The sequence below is a fragment of the Lissotriton helveticus genome, chromosome 11 (genome assembly GCF_964261635.1).
Source record: "Lissotriton helveticus chromosome 11, aLisHel1.1, whole genome shotgun sequence".
Taxonomy (NCBI): Eukaryota; Metazoa; Chordata; class Amphibia; order Caudata; family Salamandridae; genus Lissotriton; species Lissotriton helveticus.
In genome coordinates this window covers 643048806-643076315 of record NC_136072.1, presented here as the reverse complement: position 1 = coordinate 643076315, position 27510 = coordinate 643048806, and the positions used below count along the sequence as shown (strand labels likewise).

Here is a 27510-nt window from a genome sequence, read left to right as displayed (position 1 = left end):
GCTCCACTCACGATAGCCCTTGAGGCGGTGAGGCGAAGTCCAGTGTCGGGCGGGACTTTTATCGCATCCCTTCTCGATATTATCCAGGGGGACCCCGGGTGTTTCCTGGCAGCAGTCGCTTCAGAAGGCAAGGTAGAGCCACAGCACTTATCAGGGCCTAGGGGGCGGGGTCAATCCTGGGCTCTACGTACCTTCGTGCACCCAATGTCCTGGATCCGCTCACGGCAGTGGTGTGGTCAGGGGGTCCCGTTTCGGCGTCGTACTGCCGCCGGCCACCTATTCTCTTATCAAGGCGTCAGGAACGCCGCAGGAATGGTCTCACATGACAGGGGCCCAGTCAGCTTATAATTAAACTGAGCATTGCAGCCAGGCAAGGGAGCTATTGACGGAGCTCCGCAGCTACACGCCTGACTCTATTGCTTGCCAAGCCACCCCCCCGGGTGAAATTCCTCCATGATAGCCCTACAACCCACAGCCGCTCAGGTCAGGCTTGTAGCTTCCAGGTCTCTCTCCAGCCCAGCCACATCTCCTACAGGGTCCAGTCTTTCTGAATCAGATGGGCTTTTTTTGGCATCAGGAGTACTTCTGTTTTTTTGTGTCACTAAAGCAGGAAACAGCAGGCCAACTACTTACCCAGTGAGAGTATGTTTTCAGTCCCTGGGGCCAGCAGGAGTTAGGAGTTCGTGAGCCCTTGTGCGAGTCTTCTTCTTTCATCAGGAGTCTTCTTCAGATGGAGTCTTCCAGAGACCAGGAATGTTTTGTGTGGCTGGTGGTTGAAGTACCAGATTTTCCTGTACCAATGATTGAAGACCACTGTGTTTCAAGATGATAAAACCTGCCACCAGAGAGGCTGTCTCTTGCTCCTAAGATGGGTCATCTGAATAAATAGGAGAAGCCCTCCTTTGTGCCTCCAAGTCAAAACATGTAGTAGTAAAGTTACCCTCTGTTCTGCCAACAATCAACTCCCAGATAGCCAATCCCTGCTAAGTTGTCCGCAGTTAAAACCTATAGGGCCCAGAGGCCATGGTCCTGAGCCAGGTTTTTTACATTTCCCAGCTAAGTATGTGTATTCGAGCTCTGGATACTTGTTGCATAGTAGAATTGGTTTAAATATATATTTCAAGAGAGGGGAGACTAGGAGCTAGTTGTGGTCCAGTACCCGTGCTCTTTTGTCTACATACAAATCAAAAACGGGGGGTAACTGTTCCAAGGCTGGGCGCAAAAAGAGTCGCCTACCAACAGAAAGAGAAGGGAAAGGGGATAATCCTAGGTCTAGGACTCAGTAACTAGAGGCAAGCACTAGTCTTGTCTCATGATGCCCTCAAACACCCTGAAGGATGCCTACATCGTCTTGCTGGGCATGCATGCATGCATCATACTGGACACATGTGCATTCGTCATGACGCATACACATGCAAGAGTTCTCATAGATACTTTCACTTAAAATGTGCTCTTTTTAAAAAAAAAATTGCTGATGCTGAACAGCATTGGAAAAAAGCTTTTGTTTTTGCTGATGTTTAACAGCACTGGCAAATAGCATTGGCTTTGTAATGCTTGTTCCTATTTCCATCTGTGTCACATAGGATAGGTTCAGTGGTTTACAAGAGGTAAAGTAAATCACCAGAGTAGCCTTTTTATCAAACCACTGGTACATCAGATCATGACAGTTCTCCAGGCTCATACTGTTTTTTTCATGCACTGTGCATTCATGGGCCTGAGATCCAGCAGGAATTTTACGATATTATTTTATTGTTTTCCATGGATTGTGCTCCAACTCCTCTCACACAGGTTCATTACACCACTCCAGATGTCCTAATGGAAGCTGAAAGGGCTGACATCCACTTCCAGCTGGAGCACCTCATGGGAAGCAAACAGAAGAGGCATGATGGTAACAGGAGGACAGGTTTCAACCTGAGGAAAACCTCAATTGTTCCAGGAATGCCCTAGAGGGTCTTATTGAATATCTGAACAAGCCTACTAGCAGAACATGCTTAGATTTCCAGTAATAATCCCAGGTCTGTTTTAGATACTGATAGGAACTTTTACCTGCTGTGAGAGAATTTCTTCTTAAGAAGCCTCACTTGGAAAACTATATCAAGTACGTCCTTTCCACAGAAGGAGGTGTGACAGTCCTGTGAAGCACTGCCTCTGGTAATTTGTTGTATGATTTACTACAACCCTGATATATGTGCTACTTGCTAAAGACTTGGAGTAAAGCGGCCAAAGCCTGCCCTCATTATTAGAAAATGTTGTCTCCACTATTTGCATAGGATAAATGGTGCCTTATCCTGACCTCCTTACATGCCACGGATGACAGGCCATGTAGGCATTGCAGTACTATTTAGACTTCTCTGCCATCTGGGACCAGTAGAAATGGCTTCCAACACAAATTATAAGAAACGTTCTTTCCATTCTTTGTGTCTTGTGATACCACATTGCCCGAAAAAAAGCATTCTGTCTAGCTGATATTCATCAATTTGTGTGTTCATTGATCAAAAAAACTTCTATTTGCCTACAGCAAAGCAATCTGTGAGTGTTTACAAAAAAACTGCAGATTTTTTCCCATCCACCACTACGTGGCTGCTATCTCTATGGTAGCTGCTACACAAATACATGCACAAATATATGCAGGAAATGATGAATACAAATGTTGCACAGAAAATACATTACTGATAAAAAACTAATTTAAATAAAAAAGGGGAACCATGTCAATAATTCTTTAGGGTAAACTAAAGCATTATTATTATTACAAGAGTAGCGCCGAAAACTGAAGCAAGCAGGAAACAGAGAGGTGCTGAGCCTGATGCAAACTTTAAATAAAATATGAACTTTAAAGGGGGACAGAAGGAAACCGATTTAACATGGAAGAGGAATCCTTGAAAAGCAAAATGAATGAGTTCTAATCCAAAAATAACGAGAATTTACCAGTCAGGATCCTGAGGAGAACCCAAAAAAATAAGAGGTTTGAAACGCGTTGATGGAAAACTTGGGGAATGTCTTCCTTGGACGAAAGTCCAAGAGAGGAGTTAGAGGAGAGGAGTTAGCATAACGGCTAAGGCGCTCGACCTCGGGGATCTGGGTTCGAGTCTCGGTAACGACGCCAACATCTCCTGTGATTCTGGGCAAATCAATTAATCTCCCCGTGCCTAAAAATGAAAGTGTGTGTCCTCCTGTAAAATGTAACTTGTGCTATGTAAAGCGCTCTGATACCTGGTTCGGGTCTAGTTCGTGCTATATAAAACTCTACAAAAAAAAAGTCATAGAGTAGACTTCCAAAAAAGACTTAACTCAAAAGTCTACTGTAACAGAACTGATCTAGGACCCTCAGGGGACACTAATACTAAGATGGTCCCTATATATATAATATTAGCAATTGAAACCTCTGCATTTTGTATAGTATCAGACTGGTCATAAGAGCATGTTTTGAATTTTATGTTATTACAGTATTAGCAATGTTAAAGCAATGTACAATGTTGTACAGTGCAATAACGTGTTTGTTGATTGTCTGAATGTGGTCTAACGAACATATGTACGTGTACAGGAAATTGCACAGAAGATCATGAAATAACTGATAATAAATACACAAGTTAAGAAAATCCATTTACTTGACCGTGAATTTGAAGAGATTTTTTGAACAATTACAGCTAGGTAATTGGCTTTAGAGATAGTTACATACAGAAGTCAGTCTTGCACATCTGACAAGCATACCTGAAGGCACTGAGGCAAGACAGTTTCTGGAGCGCACTAATGCATTTAGAGGATAATTCTTCTAAGCGGACTTGTAGTATGGCCTGGCTGCCATTACAAGACCAACTTATCAGTGAAGTGGCGACATGGTACCGCCTGATTGCCTCAAACGATAGACTCTACTCCTCCACCAACAGGTCTTCAACGAGGATCTGGATTTCTCCTGACGCCCATTCACTTCCCTGGAGTACTCCAGAATTGGATTAAGCTTTCTATTACTTAAAGACCTACCTGCCTGCTGCTATTCTCTACATATTCGAGGAAACTGTGACTGCAAGATCCTCTCTTGATGGGGGTGGGGGTGGGGGTGGGATCATAGATTTTTGTTGTTGATTGACATTTTTTTTATGTCTCACCTTAAGCTTTAGGACTATCAATTTCTGTTCTATTTGCTGTCTCACAAAACGTTGCTCTCCTCACATCCAATAGTCCCTTGTCTCACCCTACTGTCAACAGGGCACATTCCCACAGTCCTTGCCACGCCTCATTCCTATGCCAGCACTTGTTTTTCCTAATCAGACTTTGACTAGAACAAGAGAGAGGAAAACACAAAAGGGGGAAAAAGGAGGAAGAGAAAAACGGAGAAACAGTGACAAAATGAGAAAACAGATATGAAAAAGAAAGTGCAGGAGTGAAAAAAAAGGGGCACTGTCTGGTGACGGATGCATGAGGTGGAAACAAGACTACACAGCCTCATTATTCGGCACCACAATCTTTTGCCGGCAGCTGCTGAGCAAATATTTTGACCCCAGCACTAGTTATTTTACAAATTAAGCAATGGCCAAGGGACTTCACCCCACCCGCTATCAGGACAAATCTCTCTTATTAAGTCTTTATGAAAAGGATATTGCTCCACCAACACTCTTTTTGACAGGCTTCATTGTATTTCCCCAGAAAGTGACATGGCACCAGGCTCCTCCCCACTGGCCAAACTTACAGCTGTGGAGGCAACACTCTATATTTGTACACGTCTATATTACTAACTTCCTCTCTGTATTTTGTTCTAATGCAGGATCCCAACAGCGACCCCATGCTTCTTTTTCTATGGCCTGTTTTTATGTTGGTATGTTTTACCTTTCACTTGAATGCACATCTTATTTCTTGTAATTTGGCATCCTGTAATCAAGGTTCATTTTAGTGCTCTCTTGTTTGATAAGATTTGTTTGCTGTCAAGGACTCTGTTAGCCAAATAGCTCTAGCTCGCTCCACATAAAGGGGCAAAATAACTAACAACTAAATAAATAATATATGTTATAAAACAGAAGCAATGGCGCATTACTGAAGAACTTAAATCACAACTTGTCAATTAATATCCCCAATTGGGATCACAGTTTAAGGAAAACGATCTGGTCAATATTTATTCTTCGTTAAACTGTCAGCTACCACTGAGGACAAATTCCCCTATCTCCTCGCTTACGTGAAAGCTTTCGGCACTTTGATTTCCTGGGAAGATGAACGAGTTTCCAAACTGCTCCTTCCTTCATAGGAAACGATGACATCCTCCCAACCAAATAAACACAACGTTATAGCCTTTGCAAACATGAACATCACCCAAAGTGCAGATCAACCAGAAATGACCTCACAAGTACGTGGCAACATTCAGTTATTTCCACTCAATTCTTTCCTCGCTCTACAATCTGTACAGCAACATCACACAGGAAAGTAGGCGGCTACACAGAACGGCAAAGCAGGAGAAAGTTGTAGTGTCCCGTCGGATACGTTCTAGTGTTCCTGGAGTGTGCTGTACATACACTCTACACCCACCCATCACAGGATTCATCGGTCAGGTGACCATGCTAATAAAAGGGGCTGGGCGCACGTGCCCTGGGCCAGTTCCAGTAACCCTAATATTGTGTCTGTGTGCATTATTCCCAAGTATGAGGACCAAGAGCCCACTCATTTACAATGGCGACGAGCAGGTCTGATCCCACGTGTTTTCTGACTGCAACTCTGCAGTTCCCTGTACGGGAAGTGGCATTAGTCTAAGACATCCCCTGCACCTGCTGCTAGCACGACAGCCCGTGGAGAGAGGAGTAACCATCTCCTCACCATGAAAAAGGAGAGAGAAGAGACTGTTCACTTCCAACAGTCTGATGCCCCCGCTGCCGTCTGCCTGCTGAGTGGCTGCATGAATTAGCGGGCAGCGACAAGGAAAGGTCAGGTCTGACAAAAAAAAGCGCCCGGACTTTCCCATCAAGGTACGACATGGCCTGTGCCTGTATATGCCCATGCCTGCCGATATCTGTCCTGGAGAGGAAGAGCGCCCTCTCAGCAAAGTGCATGAAAACCCCCTGTGAGGCCCCTACCTAAGCAGCAGGACTGAGTGACTCGTATGTGGTCACCCAATAGGGGCAAAGATAAGCCGCATCTGCAATATCTACCCCCACCGACATCAAGTAAGACATGACCAAGGCTCAAGCCGGCAATGCCCCAACCAGTAAAACACAGACACAGGTAGAAAGGACCCACTGGGTGTTCATAGTCTAGTATTTTAGTGGGCAGGACTGTCAATAACTCCAGAAAGCTCCCTGAAGCCCCAAAGCTGTCAGAGTCAAGATAGTGAAGCCATTTCTGCCAAAGCAACAAAGTCTATGAAGGGGCACAGCCTAAGAAGAGGACAAGGAGGAGAGAAGCAAGAGTCACTGAACCACAGGCTGCAGCCTCTGTGAAGAGCAGCACAGACCGCTGCGTCAGCCAGGCTGCCCCAGCCCCCCAGAAGGTGCAAGAATGGTTGTGAATACACTGTTGAAGCCAGCAAGTTCCACTGACACTGCATGCAACCAGAGATCTGCTTCCCCAGAGAAGGCCCACTGTGTATTGGCCAGAGGGAGCAGGCCACACAATGAAAACGAAAAGGTCCCAGAGGAGAGAAGTGAGAGCTACACAATCCTTAGCGGCTGTCTAACGCCACTATATTTGAAGAGATACCGCCGCATGCCCCAGTGATGAATGACCACCACAGCAGGAGAATGGGCATGCAAAGTGTCAGCAAAGGGCGTCCATGAAGAAGGACTGAGTGCACAAAGTCAGAAGTGCGCAGAGGACTGCACCAGCAAACCTGACAGCATGGGCAGGAGCCCAGGAGAGAGATGAGCCTCTCTGAAAGGAAGAAGCAAAGCTGAACAGAAAGGGCAGCACCAGCAGCCACATCACAGCACTGAATGGCCACAGTTGGCCCATAAGTGAGAGTGGCATATGGAGTGACAAACTCTGCAAGCATGCCCAAACCTAGGCAGGAACAAGTGCTGCAATGGCACAGCTCGTGGTGCAAGCACCATGCCCTTGAACAAGGAAAAAGAGCAGAATGAAGGTGACCATCCATACAGGGGGTGGAGCACCAAGAAGACCCCTAAGGAAGGGACCAGACCTGTGAGAGGTCCATAAAAAGAGGCGCATCAAGTCCTACCGACAGGACAGACCTGTGACAGGTCCGCAGCAAAGAAAAGACACAGTCCTAAGAACCAGACAGGACCAGCGAGATGCCCATTTGGAGTCAATATGCAACACTTGTCAAGACGCCACATTACTATGAGTCAGAAAAGGGGGTGGTGATGAACAGAGTGTCTGAATTAAGCAGACCACTCTTACCCAGTCCAAAGATCAGGGCTTGATCCATCACCGTTATTTATCTCACTGCCCCATCCCAGCTCAGAACCTGGCTATATGCAAATTACTCTGTCCCTGGCCCAGTGCATCATGGGAACAGGGCAGACCAAACTACCAAGCCAATTCTTCACCAGAAAGGAGACAAGCTACCGGGGACCGGTTTCTGGCATTTCAGCCTCTTCGGCCCGGCTTGCTTGAATCCTGATGGAGCAGTGAGAAAGGGACTCATGTCTGAGTATACCCTGCCACACCTATAGTGGCCAAAAACGATACAGAAAAGGGGGTGGTGATGAACAGAGTGTCTGAATTAAGCAGACCACTCTTACCCAGTCCAAAGATCAGGGCTTGATCCATCACCGTTATTTATCTCACTGCCCCATCCCAGCTCAGAACCTGGCTATATGCAAATTACTCTGTCCCTGGCCCAGTGCATCATGGGAACAGGGCAGACCAAACTACCAAGCCAATTCTTCACCAGAAAGGAGACAAGCTACCGGGGACCGGTTTCTGGCATTTCAGCCTCTTCGGCCCGGCTTGCTTGAATCCTGATGGAGCAGTGAGAAAGGGACTCATGTCTGAGTATACCCTGCCACACCTATAGTGGCCAAAAACGATACAGAAAAGGGGGTGGTGATGAACAGAGTGTCTGAATTAAGCAGACCACTCTTACCCAGTCCAAAGATCAGGGCTTGATCCATCACCGTTATTTATCTCACTGCCCCATCCCAGCTCAGAACCTGGCTATATGCAAATTACTCTGTCCCTGGCCCAGTGCATCATGGGAACAGGGCAGACCAAACTACCAAGCCAATTCTTCACCAGAAAGGAGACAAGCTACCGGGGACCGGTTTCTGGCATTTCAGCCTCTTCGGCCCGGCTTGCTTGAATCCTGATGGAGCAGTGAGAAAGGGACTCATGTCTGAGTATACCCTGCCACACCTATAGCGGCCAAAAACGATACAGAAAAGGGGGTGGTGATGAACAGAGTGTCTGAATTAAGCAGACCACTCTTACCCAGTCCAAAGATCAGGGCTTGATCCATCACCGTTATTTATCTCACTGCCCCATCCCAGCTCAGAACCTGGCTATATGCAAATTACTCTGTCCCTGGCCCAGTGCATCATGGGAACAGGGCAGACCAAACTACCAAGCCAATTCTTCACCAGAAAGGAGACAAGCTACCGGGGACCGGTTTCTGGCATTTCAGCCTCTTCGGCCCGGCTTGCTTGAATCCTGATGGAGCAGTGAGAAAGGGACTCATGTCTGAGTATACCCTGCCACACCTATAGTGGCCAAAAACGATACAGAAAAGGGGGTGGTGATGAACAGAGTGTCTGAATTAAGCAGACCACTCTTACCCAGTCCAAAGATCAGGGCTTGATCCATCACCGTTATTTATCTCACTGCCCCATCCCAGCTCAGAACCTGGCTATATGCAAATTACTCTGTCCCTGGCCCAGTGCATCATGGGAACAGGGCAGACCAAACTACCAAGCCAATTCTTCACCAGAAAGGAGACAAGCTACCGGGGACCGGTTTCTGGCATTTCAGCCTCTTCGGCCCGGCTTGCTTGAATCCTGATGGAGCAGTGAGAAAGGGACTCATGTCTGAGTATACCCTGCCACACCTATAGTGGCCAAAAACGATACAGAAAAGGGGGTGGTGATGAACAGAGTGTCTGAATTAAGCAGACCACTCTTACCCAGTCCAAAGATCAGGGCTTGATCCATCACCGTTATTTATCTCACTGCCCCATCCCAGCTCAGAACCTGGCTATATGCAAATTACTCTGTCCCTGGCCCAGTGCATCATGGGAACAGGGCAGACCAAACTACCAAGCCAATTCTTCACCAGAAAGGAGACAAGCTACCGGGGACCGGTTTCTGGCATTTCAGCCTCTTCGGCCCGGCTTGCTTGAATCCTGATGGAGCAGTGAGAAAGGGACTCATGTCTGAGTATACCCTGCCACACCTATAGTGGCCAAAAACGATACAGAAAAGGGGGTGGTGATGAACAGAGTGTCTGAATTAAGCAGACCACTCTTACCCAGTCCAAAGATCAGGGCTTGATCCATCACCGTTATTTATCTCACTGCCCCATCCCAGCTCAGAACCTGGCTATATGCAAATTACTCTGTCCCTGGCCCAGTGCATCATGGGAACAGGGCAGACCAAACTACCAAGCCAATTCTTCACCAGAAAGGAGACAAGCTACCGGGGACCGGTTTCTGGCATTTCAGCCTCTTCGGCCCGGCTTGCTTGAATCCTGATGGAGCAGTGAGAAAGGGACTCATGTCTGAGTATACCCTGCCACACCTATAGTGGCCAAAAACGATACAGAAAAGGGGGTGGTGATGAACAGAGTGTCTGAATTAAGCAGACCACTCTTACCCAGTCCAAAGATCAGGGCTTGATCCATCACCGTTATTTATCTCACTGCCCCATCCCAGCTCAGAACCTGGCTATATGCAAATTACTCTGTCCCTGGCCCAGTGCATCATGGGAACAGGGCAGACCAAACTACCAAGCCAATTCTTCACCAGAAAGGAGACAAGCTACCGGGGACCGGTTTCTGGCATTTCAGCCTCTTCGGCCCGGCTTGCTTGAATCCTGATGGAGCAGTGAGAAAGGGACTCATGTCTGAGTATACCCTGCCACACCTATAGTGGCTAAAAACGATACAGAAAAGGGGGTGGTGATGAACAGAGTGTCTGAATTAAGCAGACCACTCTTACCCAGTCCAAAGATCAGGGCTTGATCCATCACCGTTATTTATCTCACTGCCCCATCCCAGCTCAGAACCTGGCTATATGCAAATTACTCTGTCCCTGGCCCAGTGCATCATGGGAACAGGGCAGACCAAACTACCAAGCCAATTCTTCACCAGAAAGGAGACAAGCTACCGGGGACCGGTTTCTGGCATTTCAGCCTCTTCGGCCCGGCTTGCTTGAATCCTGATGGAGCAGTGAGAAAGGGACTCATGTCTGAGTATACCCTGCCACACCTATAGTGGCCAAAAACGATACAGAAAAGGGGGTGGTGATGAACAGAGTGTCTGAATTAAGCAGACCACTCTTACCCAGTCCAAAGATCAGGGCTTGATCCATCACCGTTATTTATCTCACTGCCCCATCCCAGCTCAGAACCTGGCTATATGCAAATTACTCTGTCCCTGGCCCAGTGCATCATGGGAACAGGGCAGACCAAACTACCAAGCCAATTCTTCACCAGAAAGGAGACAAGCTACCGGGGACCGGTTTCTGGCATTTCAGCCTCTTCGGCCCGGCTTGCTTGAATCCTGATGGAGCAGTGAGAAAGGGACTCATGTCTGAGTATACCCTGCCACACCTATAGTGGCCAAAAACGATACAGAAAAGGGGGTGGTGATGAACAGAGTGTCTGAATTAAGCAGACCACTCTTACCCAGTCCAAAGATCAGGGCTTGATCCATCACCGTTATTTATCTCACTGCCCCATCCCAGCTCAGAACCTGGCTATATGCAAATTACTCTGTCCCTGGCCCAGTGCATCATGGGAACAGGGCAGACCAAACTACCAAGCCAATTCTTCACCAGAAAGGAGACAAGCTACCGGGGACCGGTTTCTGGCATTTCAGCCTCTTCGGCCCGGCTTGCTTGAATCCTGATGGAGCAGTGAGAAAGGGACTCATGTCTGAGTATACCCTGCCACACCTATAGTGGCCAAAAACGATACAGAAAAGGGGGTGGTGATGAACAGAGTGTCTGAATTAAGCAGACCACTCTTACCCAGTCCAAAGATCAGGGCTTGATCCATCACCGTTATTTATCTCACTGCCCCATCCCAGCTCAGAACCTGGCTATATGCAAATTACTCTGTCCCTGGCCCAGTGCATCATGGGAACAGGGCAAACCAAACTACCAAGCCAATTCTTCACCAGAAAGGAGACAAGCTACCGGGGACCGGTTTCTGGCATTTCAGCCTCTTCGGCCCGGCTTGCTTGAATCCTGATGGAGCAGTGAGAAAGGGACTCATGTCTGAGTATACCCTGCCACACCTATAGTGGCCAAAAACGATACAGAAAAGGGGGTGGTGATGAACAGAGTGTCTGAATTAAGCAGACCACTCTTACCCAGTCCAAAGATCAGGGCTTGATCCATCACCGTTATTTATCTCACTGCCCCATCCCAGCTCAGAACCTGGCTATATGCAAATTACTCTGTCCCTGGCCCAGTGCATCATGGGAACAGGGCAGACCAAACTACCAAGCCGATTCTTCACCAGAAAGGAGACAAGCTACCGGGGACCGGTTTCTGGCATTTCAGCCTCTTCGGCCCGGCTTGCTTGAATCCTGATGGAGCAGTGAGAAAGGGACTCATGTTTGAGTATACCCTGCCACACCTATAGTGGCCAAAAACGATACAGAAAAGGGGGTGGTGATGAACAGAGTGTCTGAATTAAGCAGACCACTCTTACCCAGTCCAAAGATCAGGGCTTGATCCATCACCGTTATTTATCTCACTGCCCCATCCCAGCTCAGAACCTGGCTATATGCAAATTACTCTGTCCCTGGCCCAGTGCATCATGGGAACAGGGCAGACCAAACTACCAAGCCAATTCTTCACCAGAAAGGAGACAAGCTACCGGGGACCGGTTTCTGGCATTTCAGCCTCTTCGGCCCGGCTTGCTTGAATCCTGATGGAGCAGTGAGAAAGGGACTCATGTCTGAGTATACCCTGCCACACCTATAGTGGCCAAAAACGATACAGAAAAGGGGGTGGTGATGAACAGAGTGTCTGAATTAAGCAGACCACTCTTACCCAGTCCAAAGATCAGGGCTTGATCCATCACCGTTATTTATCTCACTGCCCCATCCCAGCTCAGAACCTGGCTATATGCAAATTACTCTGTCCCTGGCCCAGTGCATCATGGGAACAGGGCAGACCAAACTACCAAGCCAATTCTTCACCAGAAAGGAGACAAGCTACCGGGGACCGGTTTCTGGCATTTCAGCCTCTTCGGCCCGGCTTGCTTGAATCCTGATGGAGCAGTGAGAAAGGGACTCATGTCTGAGTATACCCTGCCACACCTATAGTGGCCAAAAACGATACAGAAAAGGGGGTGGTGATGAACAGAGTGTCTGAATTAAGCAGACCACTCTTACCCAGTCCAAAGATCAGGGCTTGATCCATCACCGTTATTTATCTCACTGCCCCATCCCAGCTCAGAACCTGGCTATATGCAAATTACTCTGTCCCTGGCCCAGTGCATCATGGGAACAGGGCAGACCAAACTACCAAGCCAATTCTTCACCAGAAAGGAGACAAGCTACCGGGGACCGGTTTCTGGCATTTCAGCCTCTTCGGCCCGGCTTGCTTGAATCCTGATGGAGCAGTGAGAAAGGGACTCATGTCTGAGTATACCCTGCCACACCTATAGTGGCCAAAAACGATACAGAAAAGGGGGTGGTGATGAACAGAGTGTCTGAATTAAGCAGACCACTCTTACCCAGTCCAAAGATCAGGGCTTGATCCATCACCGTTATTTATCTCACTGCCCCATCCCAGCTCAGAACCTGGCTATATGCAAATTACTCTGTCCCTGGCCCAGTGCATCATGGGAACAGGGCAGACCAAACTACCAAGCCAATTCTTCACCAGAAAGGAGACAAGCTACCGGGGACCGGTTTCTGGCATTTCAGCCTCTTCGGCCCGGCTTGCTTGAATCCTGATGGAGCAGTGAGAAAGGGACTCATGTCTGAGTATACCCTGCCACACCTATAGTGGCCAAAAACGATACAGAAAAGGGGGTGGTGATGAACAGAGTGTCTGAATTAAGCAGACCACTCTTACCCAGTCCAAAGATCAGGGCTTGATCCATCACCGTTATTTATCTCACTGCCCCATCCCAGCTCAGAACCTGGCTATATGCAAATTACTCTGTCCCTGGCCCAGTGCATCATGGGAACAGGGCAGACCAAACTACCAAGCCAATTCTTCACCAGAAAGGAGACAAGCTACCGGGGACCGGTTTCTGGCATTTCAGCCTCTTCGGCCCGGCTTGCTTGAATCCTGATGGAGCAGTGAGAAAGGGACTCATGTCTGAGTATACCCTGCCACACCTATAGTGCCCAAAAACGATACAGAAAAGGGGGTGGTGATGAACAGAGTGTCTGAAGCTTGTTTCCTTCCCAGTGTAAGAATTGGCTTTTGTAGTCTGGTCTGCCCTGTTCCCATGATGCACTGGGCCAGGGACAGACTAATTTGCATACAGCCAGGTTCTGAAACTGGGATGGTGCAATGAGCTAAAAAACGGTGTTGGATCTAGCCCTGATCTCTTGACTGGGTGAGAGTACTCTGCTTAATTCAGAGACTCTGTCCATCACCACCCCTTGTTGTAAATTATTTTGTCCACCCTAAGCGTGGAAGGGTATACTCAGATGTGAGTCCCTTGCTCATTGCACCATCAGGATTCAAGCAAGCTGGGCCGAAGACGCCTGAAATGGCAGAAACCGGTCCCCGGAAGCTTGTTTCCTTCCCAGTGTAAGAATTGGCTTTTGTAGTCTGGTCTGCCCTGTTCCCATGATGCACTGGGCCAGGGACAGACTAATTTGCATACAGCCAGGTTCTGAAACTGGGATGGTGCAATGAGCTAAAAAACGGTGTTGGATCTAGCCCTGATCTCTTGACTGGGTGAGAGTACTCTGCTTAATTCAGAGACTCTGTCCATCACCACCCCTTGTTGTAAATTATTTTGTCCACCCTAAGCGTGGAAGGGTATACTCAGATGTGAGTCCCTTGCTCATTGCACCATCAGGATTCAAGCAAGCTGGGCCGAAGACGCCTGAAATGGCAGAAACCGGTCCCCGGAAGCTTGTTTCCTTCCCAGTGTAAGAATTGGCTTTTGTAGTCTGGTCTGCCCTGTTCCCATGATGCACTGGGCCAGGGACAGACTAATTTGCATACAGCCAGGTTCTGAAACTGGGATGGTGCAATGAGCTAAAAAACGGTGTTGGATCTAGCCCTGATCTCTTGACTGGGTGAGAGTACTCTGCTTAATTCAGAGACTCTGTCCATCACCACCCCTTGTTGTAAATTATTTTGTCCACCCTAAGCGTGGAAGGGTATACTCAGATGTGAGTCCCTTGCTCATTGCACCATCAGGATTCAAGCAAGCTGGGCCGAAGACGCCTGAAATGGCAGAAACCGGTCCCCGGAAGCTTGTTTCCTTCCCAGTGTAAGAATTGGCTTTTGTAGTCTGGTCTGCCCTGTTCCCATGATGCACTGGGCCAGGGACAGACTAATTTGCATACAGCCAGGTTCTGAAACTGGGATGGTGCAATGAGCTAAAAAACGGTGTTGGATCTAGCCCTGATCTCTTGACTGGGTGAGAGTACTCTGCTTAATTCAGAGACTCTGTCCATCACCACCCCTTGTTGTAAATTATTTTGTCCACCCTAAGCGTGGAAGGGTATACTCAGATGTGAGTCCCTTGCTCATTGCACCATCAGGATTCAAGCAAGCTGGGCCGAAGACGCCTGAAATGGCAGAAACCGGTCCCCGGAAGCTTGTTTCCTTCCCAGTGTAAGAATTGGCTTTTGTAGTCTGGTCTGCCCTGTTCCCATGATGCACTGGGCCAGGGACAGACTAATTTGCATACAGCCAGGTTCTGAAACTGGGATGGTGCAATGAGCTAAAAAACGGTGTTGGATCTAGCCCTGATCTCTTGACTGGGTGAGAGTACTCTGCTTAATTCAGAGACTCTGTCCATCACCACCCCTTGTTGTAAATTATTTTGTCCACCCTAAGCGTGGAAGGGTATACTCAGATGTGAGTCCCTTGCTCATTGCACCATCAGGATTCAAGCAAGCTGGGCCGAAGACGCCTGAAATGGCAGAAACCGGTCCCCGGAAGCTTGTTTCCTTCCCAGTGTAAGAATTGGCTTTTGTAGTCTGGTCTGCCCTGTTCCCATGATGCACTGGGCCAGGGACAGACTAATTTGCATACAGCCAGGTTCTGAAACTGGGATGGTGCAATGAGCTAAAAAACGGTGTTGGATCTAGCCCTGATCTCTTGACTGGGTGAGAGTACTCTGCTTAATTCAGAGACTCTGTCCATCACCACCCCTTGTTGTAAATTATTTTGTCCACCCTAAGCGTGGAAGGGTATACTCAGATGTGAGTCCCTTGCTCATTGCACCATCAGGATTCAAGCAAGCTGGGCCGAAGACGCCTGAAATGGCAGAAACCGGTCCCCGGAAGCTTGTTTCCTTCCCAGTGTAAGAATTGGCTTTTGTAGTCTGGTCTGCCCTGTTCCCATGATGCACTGGGCCAGGGACAGACTAATTTGCATACAGCCAGGTTCTGAAACTGGGATGGTGCAATGAGCTAAAAAACGGTGTTGGATCTAGCCCTGATCTCTTGACTGGGTGAGAGTACTCTGCTTAATTCAGAGACTCTGTCCATCACCACCCCTTGTTGTAAATTATTTTGTCCACCCTAAGCGTGGAAGGGTATACTCAGATGTGAGTCCCTTGCTTATTGCACCATCAGGATTCAAGCAAGCTGGGCCGAAGACGCCTGAAATGGCAGAAACCGGTCCCCGGAAGCTTGTTTCCTTCCCAGTGTAAGAATTGGCTTTTGTAGTCTGGTCTGCCCTGTTCCCATGATGCACTGGGCCAGGGACAGACTAATTTGCATACAGCCAGGTTCTGAAACTGGGATGGTGCAATGAGCTAAAAAACGGTGTTGGATCTAGCCCTGATCTCTTGACTGGGTGAGAGTACTCTGCTTAATTCAGAGACTCTGTCCATCACCACCCCTTGTTGTAAATTACATTACTATGAGTAACTTGGTCGGAAGTAGAGAAAAGCATGGCATGATGCCACAACCCGAAAGAGTTGAAGAGAGTGGCACAATGCCACAGCGTGAACAACAACCAACACAGGTGTGCAAGAGAAAAGGGAGAAGAGCGATAAGACTGAGGACTCGTGCCAATACTGGAGAGGGCATCCATCAACACAAGCCAGCCATCAGGGTGCAGATACGTCACTGGAGACAGCTCTGAGGGAGGACCAACTGTAAGTAACCATCAACCATGAACTGTTCCCAGGCCGCAAGCTTCCGCAAGCCGCAAGCTTCACAGTGGGACCGTCCAGTCAGCTGTCACTGTCTGCTTGACATAGATGATATCCCTGCTAGTAACTGCACATGTCGAAGATGAACTGTAAGAGGCTACAATGTCCCTCTAGTATCCTTACTCCAAGCAAGATATCTCCACCTGTAGCCCAAGTTGTTAGATGTTAAGATCGTTCTCCTTACCAGGTGCATCATCACAACCACCTAAGGAGCATTGTTTCACCAGAGTGGTGCCGTATGCTGTCAAAAAAACACAGGTTAACAAAGCTTTCCTGGCACCGTGGGAAGCTGGCCACCCAGAAACCTTCTGTGAGCTTCCTTGAACCTGAGATCTGCCAAAGAGTGCCCCTGAGCCCTGATGGATGTAACACACAGACCCTGAGACAACCACCTTTTGTGGCTGAAAGAGTGACTTGGATGTTGTCCTGTTGACAGTTCCTCAGCGACGCATTCACGAAACCTACGAGGCCCGCAAAGTCCACACAGTCCTCCGGCAGCCCGGCAGAAGAAGCCTCAAGGAAATTCCTGTGAGAGGGGAGTCCTGGCACGAGAGGAAAGTCTGAAGCTGCTCCACCAACAAGCACTGGGAAACATCATGGCCTTCAAGGAAGACTCCCATTCATCAATGTCATCCTCAGTCTTTGCAGGTGTGCCGTCCAAGGAGCCTGAGCGCCTTCAAAGAGATCTCCACAGTGGACTCCTACATCGCTCTGGAAGCACCCACATTGAACTATGTGAACAGCCTCCAACACCATGAGATCAGGCCGCTCTAAATTAGATTGCCGAGTTGGACTAAAACCTCATGGACATGCAGTCAAGAGATTCAGTAATGCCCAGCTGATGGCCTGAAGAGACTCAGTGCTGTGGTTTGTTTGTTTGTTCTTTCCCACAGGTTGCACTTGTTCATCTCTTTTTTCAAGAAAGTTTGGGAGGGATGTAGTGTCCTGCCAGACACATTGTAGTGTTCCAGGAATGTGCTGTACATACACTCTACACTCACCTATTACAAGCGTCATGTGTCAGGTGACCCTCCTAATAAAAGAGGCCAAGTGCACGCGTCATGGGCCAGTTGCAGTAACCCCAATATTGTGCCTGTGTGCACTATTCCGAAGTATGTTGGCCTAAACCCCACTACTTTACAAAAATGACATAGCCAGCTACAAACCAGCAAAACTACAAACATGCCCCGTAATTGTAGAAGAGTGGAAGGAGGGCCTTCTATAACTCGCGCCCACCAGAAAGATCAGGAAACGTGAAATGGTACAATAGCTGTGTCACACTAACATAACTTCGCATTTCCTATCATCCACCAAGTTCTAAGGAACTAAAACATATAGGAAACAGTCAAGCAGAGGTAGGGACACTTCATGGTGGAGATTTGAGTACAAGAACAGGGGTACCGTATAAGTCGAGCACGTTTGCGGTCCTAAACTTTCCTTTTGGGAAAAACATTTTTAAGTGTGCTAATCCAATCTTTCAGGTGCGTGGTTCAACTGTAAATGTTAAGATTAACAGAATAGCTAAAAGACCACAAGAGAGGAAAGTATTTTTGTAGTGGGTAAAAGCTAGCTCTTATTAGTCAGAATGAATTTAAGACTAGGCCTGGGTGACATTTTTTGATAAATTGCGAAATGACAAAATGCACCCTTTTTCCACAAATTCAGTAGTAACAATTTAGACTAAGAAAACATGCCATTGTAAATTCTGCTTGTGAAGTATCAGGATTATGGCCGAATCATGTGGTTCTTCTTGACAAGAAATGGTGGCCCATGGTGAACTATGAACCACACAAACTCCATATAATGCACGCACTTTGTGTTCTCTGCAGGATTGACAGTTGCAGTTGGTCTTGTTTTCATCTGCGGCAGGGGGAAGAGTGTATCAGTGAAATTGTGTGGATTTGTGCAGTGAACCATCTCATATTTTTGGTACACACAATCATTATTAGGAAGGCAGAACTACAAACATCTGTATTGTGTTATAATATCTAGGAATAAACGATTACCAAGAACCAGTTTTGAGTTTCTCATCTATTTTTACAGACATAGTTTTTCAGACTTTATCAGTCAGACAATATCTGATATTTGTCAAAATCAAAAAAGCCATAAGTCATCTGGTGTGGCCCTGTAGCATCTTTGAGCGCCTGTAGGCTGTAACGTTATGTGTGCAAACGCAGCAAGGACTTTCCTTCTAAACCTGCCACAAGTCACCAGGTCCCCAGAACCTAATATGGGGGCAGGGAGCCCAGCTAACCCCACTATATACTTTGGGCTAAAATGGGCAATAAATGTAGCCCAAAACAAAATGGCAGTCCTGCACTGTGCCACCCTCCCAATCTGCCCGGGAGGCAGACCTCCCTGTGGTTGGCTGACCAACCGTGTAATTGAAGAGTGCTGAAATGTATATTTTGTCCACTGAGCAAAGAACATTATTCACGCAGTACGAGAATGGTCTTTTGACTTTGAAAATATTTCATACAAATAAGAAATGGGCAACATTTTCTGTATACATAAGACAATAGAGCACTGCAGGAAACCATCATGTTTCGGCCCTTGGGCCAAGAGAAAGCTCAAAGTTAGATATACATTCAGGTATAGTCCACGTGTGAAGTCCTTGGTAAATCTCTTGGGGCGGGTAACCATAGATATGTGCTCTGCCATAATTATACGGTTTGCACTAATTCCACACCCTGGTATTTGCACCCAATACTGTAGCTGAGGGAATCGTAAAGGTTCCACGTGTATTCCCCATTACCTCAGACCTTGGAGTTGCCAGTACCTCGAATATCATAAACTACAGGGGTATGGAGCACAGGGCCTCACAACAAATACCCACAGGTATGATTCCAATTGTAAACTTCACTCACTTATTCACCATTCTTATTATTCGCTTAATTTTACTGCTTTAATAGTTTCTGAACCATAAATGAATGTGTAGTTGTACATAGATGGGGGTAGGGGTACTACTCCCAGTTGTGAGGTGTGCACACTTAGCTTTGGACCACGTGGTCCTATTCCTAAGTCATCAATATTCAATCAAAAATTCATTCGGAATGCTTCTTTTATCGTTTTTCTCTGTAATATTTATTGATGATAATTTTCTCATCTCATTACTTCATTTTTTCAAAATATCAGCAAATTTCATTTTTTTGGACGTATTTCACATTAAACCCAATGCATTTCGGGTACAAATGGACCCTTCATCAGGGGTCTCTATGGAAAGAACAAAGAACAATATTGAGCCCAAAGCTATGTTCTGAATGATACATAAAACGCAGTACAGTGCAAAATGAAAGCGAACATAATAATGCTACGAGTCTCATTCTATGTCATGTCTAATAAACAGTTCCTTACACTGTGTCAATACGAAAATCCAAAGTTAATAAAACATCTATGTCTTTTGCGGTTATTTCCTAGTCGGAACGACCAGCGTTCCGTGTCCGTTACTTACAAAAATGAGCTGTTTCAATCTGCCTCTCCTCCTCGCCAATAGCCATCTGGTTAGGATCACGTACACCATTCTGTCTTTAACGTTTGATCTTATTGGCTGACAACGCGGTCACGTGCCCGCAACTCGTTCCCATTGTTTACATGTGTATATCTTGTCTACACCACTCAATGAGATTACTGCACAACCACTACGCTGATATATTTCATGACAGACTCATTATGAAATGTTCAATCATTCTCCTCAGCTCAAAGATCGTATAAAATTCATCGTTAGTTATGGTTTCACGATCTCGGAATTCAAACTGTTTTGCCTACTATCACATAATTAGTCAACCACCAAAATTAAACAATGCATTTAGCTTTTACAATGACAACAAGGTATATACATGTGTAGTGATGCTGAGCTCAGGACATGATCATAATATATCGGCCATATTGGAATGGAGTGTAACAATGGTAATCGACATGTATTATTATCAACATTGACATTATGACTGTAATATCGAGGTTACCCCGGGGTGACACTGATGGCCATAAATTAATGTGCCCATATTGGATATACGAGATGAGGTTCTACCAGAAGGGCACACTAAAAAAATCGCCTGAGTTTGCATACTTGATGATCCCTAATATATTAACTTTGAGAATGTATATCAGTCATTCTTAGTTTTAAATAAACACTGTTATATGATAGAATCTCATATTGCTGGGTTAATTTCCCCATTCAACATTCTCACCATTCCCCAGGCATTTCGGGATAAAGATCCCATCATTGGGGGAATAATGAAGAACTATATTGAACACTGTAAATTAGATAGTTGGATATAAATACAATGTATACATTCTTCCTTTAGTTTAAGGTGTTCAATACGGTAGATGTCTATTCCCTTTCTGGTGAGATGCAAGACAATAAAAATAAAGTGCAATTGGGGTGCCTGCGCGAAGTTCTCGCCCATGGTGCATAGAGCATGAAACAAACCATATTTTCCATTTCTGAAAAATGGCAAGATGTGGGTCTGATGAAAGGAAAAATATCTGGACCCAATGCATTGATTTTTTTCTTTTTTTTAATCTTCGCAGGTAGGGCAGCGTTTATGACTTTCAGTGAGAACATAGTTTCCCCTATGGAGAAACCTCTTCCCCTGCACCCCATCAATTTTCTGGGTACACTCTTCGGCTTCCCAGTTTCCACCCTTTGCCAGAAGTAAATCTCCAACCATATCCATAGTAGAAAGGCATCTAAAAGGACTTTGAGAATATGGGTGTTTATGGGTGTTCCCTAACATTCCAGGGAAACCTCACCATGGAACAACCCCTTCCCACCACCTGAGTAAGTTTTATCCATGCACAATAATACTCCAATGTGAGGGTAAAAATGCACTTGAGTAAAAGTATGTTATGAGTACATGGTCACCTTTTGTGAATCTCTTGCACTCCAAGGCTGGACCATGTATTTGTTAAAGTAGGACTTGCACTTGTAAATTGCTCTGTGGATCAGGCCCTCTGTGTCAAAGATAGGTCATTGGTAGAGAAGAACAAGGATAGGTAGTTAATATGTATCCATAGATGTGTTGGCACAGATGCAAATATTTTTTTCTTATACTTGTGTTTGTTTACAGTGCATCTTCAGAGGGCAATATGTTTGAAAGCATTTAAGAAACAACTTTGCAGCAAAACAGTTAGTTACCCGGATTTCACCAGACATTCATGGGTCTTCTGTACATCTCTCAGCAATATGGAACGCAAAGGTTCCCGGTCCTATGGAGTCAAAAAAGAAGGCTGCTTAAATATTTTTCAGCTAAAAATCATGCTAAGGCAGCTTATACCATGCTTCACAGAACAAGACAACTAGTACATGACCGGATTACTCACCGGTAATTTCAGTACTCTGATTCCCTCTTCCTCATCCTTTCTTTGCTAGGTGAAATGATTCAACAGCCTTCCTCACCCCAGTTACTTTAACTACAAAACATCCTCCACCTGTGGACAACCCTCTACATCACTCGTTTTCTCTCTGGGCAAGATATATCTGGCCTGCTTACTGCCAATCTTCCTTTGAAAGTATTCAAGCATCCCCAGCTCGTAAGCTACTGTAGCTCTCCAGCTACATCTGAGTAGCTCACCTTTGTGCAGCCCAGCTTATTTAAATAGAAACCTTTTGCTTCGTTGAATTGATATACATATAACAAAATATTAGGAGCTCTCAATGCGTTTCATTGAACATAAGTAGCTCTCAGTACAGAAAAGCTTGGAGATCCCTGCGAGTCCACAATCTGTGAGACTACTTCTTCGGAAGAACTAAGATAAGTAAGACAGAACTAGATTGAAAACAATACTTGCAAGCAATTGAGTCGTTGCCTCCTCAAACCTTGTCCTCAACTCAGTCCTTGCCCTCACATGAAGGTGCACCAACTAATAGGCTGACAGACAAAGAAAACAGACAATGCACATGTGACATAGCTCTTGTCAATGTAATGCCCCCTCCATCACCACCCAAGTAAAGCAGAAGACAAAACCTTAGATCCAAACTCAAGCAACCTTAGATTTTCCACTCCCCAGTTTGCAATGTCCCACAAGGGTTGAGGGAGACGCACAAGTAGCTGTCCTGAAGGTAGCCATTCATTGAGGAAACTGTCCCTGAATGTCACACAGATGCTCTATTTATTTATTTATTTATTTATTTATTATTTATTTATTATAAAGTTTTGTATAGCGCGAACAAGACCCGTGGGTATCAGAGCGCTTAACATAGAAGGCGTAAGGAGAAAGACACATATATCAGACAGTTATACGGATAACAAATATGAGGTAGATGATAAATATACAAGAACACGTGTGCAGTTAGCGTTAATAGTCAATAGTGGGTATACTTCTATCATAAGTAAAATGTGTAAGCAAGTATGATAGTTAGGTCATTATCAGTTCGTGAATGTTCTACTCTAGGTAGTGTATTTCTTCATCAGAAAGCTCTTCACTTCTCGCTTAAATGATGCCACATTTTGGATCTTCCTGATGTTAGGAGGGAGTGAGTTCCATATTCTAGGGGCAGCTCCCGAGAACGCTCTGTCATAGGTTTTTTTCTTGTGGAAAAAGGCTGGCCGTAGTAGCAATTCCTCAGTACTCCTCGCTGGTCGATTACCTCCCGATAGCTGGATTTTCTTCGCTAGGTATCTTGGGGTGTTGTGGTGTAGCGCTTTATGGGTGATACATGCTATCTTCATTTGGATTCTTGCTTCATAGGGTAGCCAGCTTAAAGCTTTCAAGTGTGGCGATATATGATCGTATTTCCTAGATCTGGTGATAATTCTTGCCGCTGCGTTTAGGCATGCTTTCAATGGCGCTGTGGACATTTTTGGTAATCCAGCTAAGGTGGTGCAGCCATATTCAATCCTCGAGATAACTAAGGATTGGATTGCCAATTTGAGATCCGCCTCTGAGATGAATGGTTTCAATTTTCTTAAGTAGTTCAGGTGGAATCGGGCATTTTTAGCCATTGAGTTGATGTGGGCTTTCATGTCCAGATTCTCGTCCAGTGTGATTCCTAGCGATTTCGCTGACTTGATTAGTGTTGGGGTGCAGTTTAGCGCAGTCACCACTTTCGTCCATTCCTTTATTTCCGTATGGCTCCTAGCTGGTGATATTAGTAGGAACTCTGTTTTGTGAGCATTCAGCTTCAGCTGGTTGGTAGTTAACCATTGTAGAGCCATTTTTAGAGTCTTGTTCACTAGTTCCATGTCTTTTAGGGATGAGATCTTTAAGTATATTTGTGTGTCATCTGCATACATGTGATAGGATATCTGTGATTTTTGGAGAATTTCTGTAAGCGGTTCGACGTAAAGGTTAAACAGATCTGGGGATAACGTTGATCCTTGAGGGACTCCAATTGAAATAGGGCATGGAGGTGAGATTGACTGGTTGACCAGGAATCGCTGTGTCCTGTTTTGTAGAAAAGAGTTAAACCATTTCAGCACAGTTCCTGACAGTCCCATCCTGTCCCGTAACCTGGTCAGTAATGCTTCGTGATTTACCGTGTCGAAGGCCGAGGACAGATCTAGGAGAATCAGTAGGCATGCTTTGTTTTGGTCAAGTGCCTGTAGTGCATCATCAACAATATGGAGGATCGCTGTTTCAGTGCTGTGCCCTGCTCTGAATCCTGATTGGCATTCATCAAGCAATGAGAACCTGGTGATGTGTTGGCTTAGTTGGTTCTGTACGCATTTCTCAATTAGTTTGGCCAGTAGCGGGATGTTGGTCACTGGGCGAAAGTTGTTTGGGTCTGATCTATCTGCTGAGGGTTTTTTGATTATGGGAGCAACTTGACCTGTTTTTAGGCAGTCAGGGAGGATCCCTTGTGATAGTGAGGCATTTATTATTTCGGTCCATATTGGAACCAAGACGTGATTGATTTCTTTTACACATTTTGCAGGAAGGGGATCTTGGTAGTGGTTGTTTGGTTTTATTTCAGAAAGAGTTTTGGCGATATTGTGCTGGTCATATAGTTCGAAAGTATCCCAACTTGCCTCATTTTTTGTCATGGTACTCTCCGTTGTAGCGGCGGTATCACTCGTAGGCATTGGTTCGATGGGAAGGTTTGCCACGGCGTTTTTGAGCTCTACTTCTAGCGATTTCGCCTTCTCCGTGAAAAATGTAGAAAATTCTTCACAATTTAGGGGTGTTTTTGAGTTCTCATGGACAGATTTGGCTAGTTTGTTTGATTGTTGCTTTAGGATTTCAAAGAGTTTTTGTGGTCTGTTTTTGGCACTATCCAGTTCTGACCGTATGAATTCTTGTTTTGAGTTGATGATCTTTTTATTATATTGGCCTCTAATTTTTCTGAGTGCTTTCAGCTCGGGGGATGAAGGGTGTTGTCTCCATTTTCTTTCGGCCATTCTCAGTTTGCGCCTTTCTTCATTTAGTGATTCATTAAACCATGGATTTTTTGTCTTCTCCGAGATTTTTTTCAGTTTTAATGGCATGGTGTTATTGACAATATTTTCGACAGTTGTTATGTAGTGGTCGGTCAGCTCGTTCACATTCTGCAGGTTGTTATGAGGTTTTAGGTCTCTTTCACAGCTTTCAACTAGTAGCTCTAAGTTTGCATCTCTTGTGTCTCTAACCCATTTTTTGGTCTTGAGGGGTTGTCTGGCCATGCCTTTTTCCATTATAGGTATCACGAATGTTATGGCATGATGATCCGACCAGTCACATGGTGTTATAGAGAGGATTGATGTATCTTTGTTTCGTGAAATAATCCAGTCTAACGTCGCTCCTTTCGAGTGAGTGGGTTGTGTGCATAGTTGAGTAAGGTTCAGTTCATCGAGGAAATCTTTCAACGATTTGACCAGTTTGTCGTTGCGGTCCTCCCAATGTAAGTTGAAATCGCCAAGAAATATGTTATTGATGCCGTCATTAGAGTTGGTCGTTATGATCTCCATTAGCTCCTCTGTAAACTTTGCACTGTCTCCTGGTGGATGGTAAAAAGAATGCAGGTTGCATCTTTGGTTGTTAGTTGTTCTTATATTAAGACCTAGGTATTCGCTGGATTCTAGAGGGTCGGCTTGGATTTGTTTGATCTCAATATCAGATCTGTGAATGCAGGCTATACCTCCTCCTAACTTTATGGGTCTATCAAGTCTCAAAATGTTATATTGGGGTGGTACTAGGAGATCCATGGTAGGGGATGAGGATTCCGTAAGCCATGTTTCAGTAAGGACTGCTATATCAATGTCCTTGTTGATGATGAGGTCAGCTATATCCGATGCATGTTTGGTTGCCGACCGACAGTTGAGTAGTAGACATGTCAGAGGTTTTTCTTTGTTGCTAAGGTTTCCATTCTTATTCTCTGTTGCTGTAAGTTGTACCTGCTGTAGATTGTACGGGTTAGATGTTCTATCATTCTTTCTCGATGTTCTGTTTGAGTTGAGTGGTACTGTTTTGATTCTTTCCTCTCTCTCGCGGTCCGGTATTTCATACGATCGGGTTAAGGCCAGAGTTTCCTCCTTTGATAATGGTTTTGTCCTATTCGGTCGGTTGTCATTATTTTTCAACTGCCAGACCGTCTCGTTACTCTTTCTTTGTGAGCAGTGTACAACGTTTTGGATGTGCGTGACCTTGGAGTGAATGCTCGTCGTCATCTCCTCGATTTTTTCAATTGCCTGTGAGGTATTTATAGTGATTTGTGCCATCTTGTTTACTAGTTTCTGGAGCATATTAATATCTTTCCTGTTCTGATGTGATTTCTTAGGGTAGACAGATCTGTTTATCCGGGATTTGTATTTTGCTCTTCTCTTATTTGGATCTGTTCTTAGTTCCGCATCCTTTTCCTTTGTAACCCATGTTTGATTGTCCCTTCCGTTTCTATTGGAGATGTCGTCATTGCTCGCTCCGTTCTGTGTTGCTGTGAGTGCGTTTGTGGGTGAAAGTCTGCATGACGTTGGAATTGTACTCGAGGGAGGTATAGGGGGGTTGTTATCTTCTCCCTCGTCCACTTCCTGGTTGTCATGGGGCATTATTCTCGAGTCCGATGTAGGCTCTACCTGGGAGGTCTCTTCGTTCATGAGCGAGGACGGCTCTTCTCTTTGGAGCCGGTCTTGTTCCTTGTTTGCCTGATTGATAAACCTCTCCGTTCTTTCTGTCGCGTTCTCAGGCTTGGACATTACCATCTCAGGTCTATCTTCTCGTTTAGAGCTTTGAGCATGGTGTCCCCTGTTTCTAATGGCTCCTCTGGTGCTATCATTAGTGACGGGAATGTCTCCTGGTGAGGTCTGGTGTAGTTGGTGTCTTGGGTCTTCTAATGAATCTTTTATTATTTGGAATATCTTGGCAAATTTCTCCAGTTCTCTGTTTGCTGCTTGTATCAGCACAATACCCGATTTATATATGGTGATACTTAGTTCTGCTCTGCATCTGTATGATGGTGAGGTCATCATTTTTGTGCCATGAGGGATGTTTATAGTCGTTTTTATGGCAAGCATCCTTGAGAAGGTGTTGCGCCATTTTGTTGTTTTGTTCGTGTAGAATATGAGGTCATTCATTGATGTGCCTTTAGTTATATTGAAATATAGGTCCGTAAATAGTATGTCCTGATTTTTTCTCAGGGTGTCGTGTTTAAACTTTTTAGCTGCATTTTTGGATAGATTAGGTGGGTATTTTATGATCTGAGCTTTCGAGCCTACCGTCTCTAGGTATCGCCTGCTCATATTGGCTCTGTGTAGCAAGTCTTAAAGTGTCTCTTTCCTCAGCTTGCCTCCGGGTAGAAAGGCTGCTGATGATGCTTTGTTCTAGTTCTGTACTTTCTTTCCGAATCTAGGCGTGTATAGATAAAAATTTGCTGTGTAGTGGTGGATATAATTTCCTCTTTCACCTCAGTTTTCTTCTGTTATCTTTTTGTCGTTGTAATTCCAGATGGTAGCAGTTGGAGATCTCTTAGTTCTCTCGTTATCTCTTAGTTGTTGTGTCTCTGGGTTGTGTAATATAGTAAACAGACATTGTAAGATGGCTGCTGTCAAGCTGGTTCTTCATTGAGCAGAGAAGACTTTCTCTCTTTCCACTTTTTCGAGTAAGTCCCTCTTCCCTGGTCGACTGTTTTTATTTC

The 27510-nt window shown here is 45.6% G+C and overlaps 1 protein-coding gene across 1 annotated transcript in view; it reads right to left on the bottom strand.

Annotated features, from left to right (window-relative positions):
- Positions 1-27510, bottom strand: part of PLEKHA2 (pleckstrin homology domain containing A2) — a 662181-nt gene that overhangs the window by 99486 nt on the left and 535185 nt on the right. Inside the window, exon 10 of the mRNA XM_078666480.1 lies at positions 21604-21674. Within this exon, the coding sequence (XP_078522606.1) occupies positions 21604-21674 (71 nt within the window). The remainder of the gene's footprint in view (positions 1-21603; positions 21675-27510) is intronic.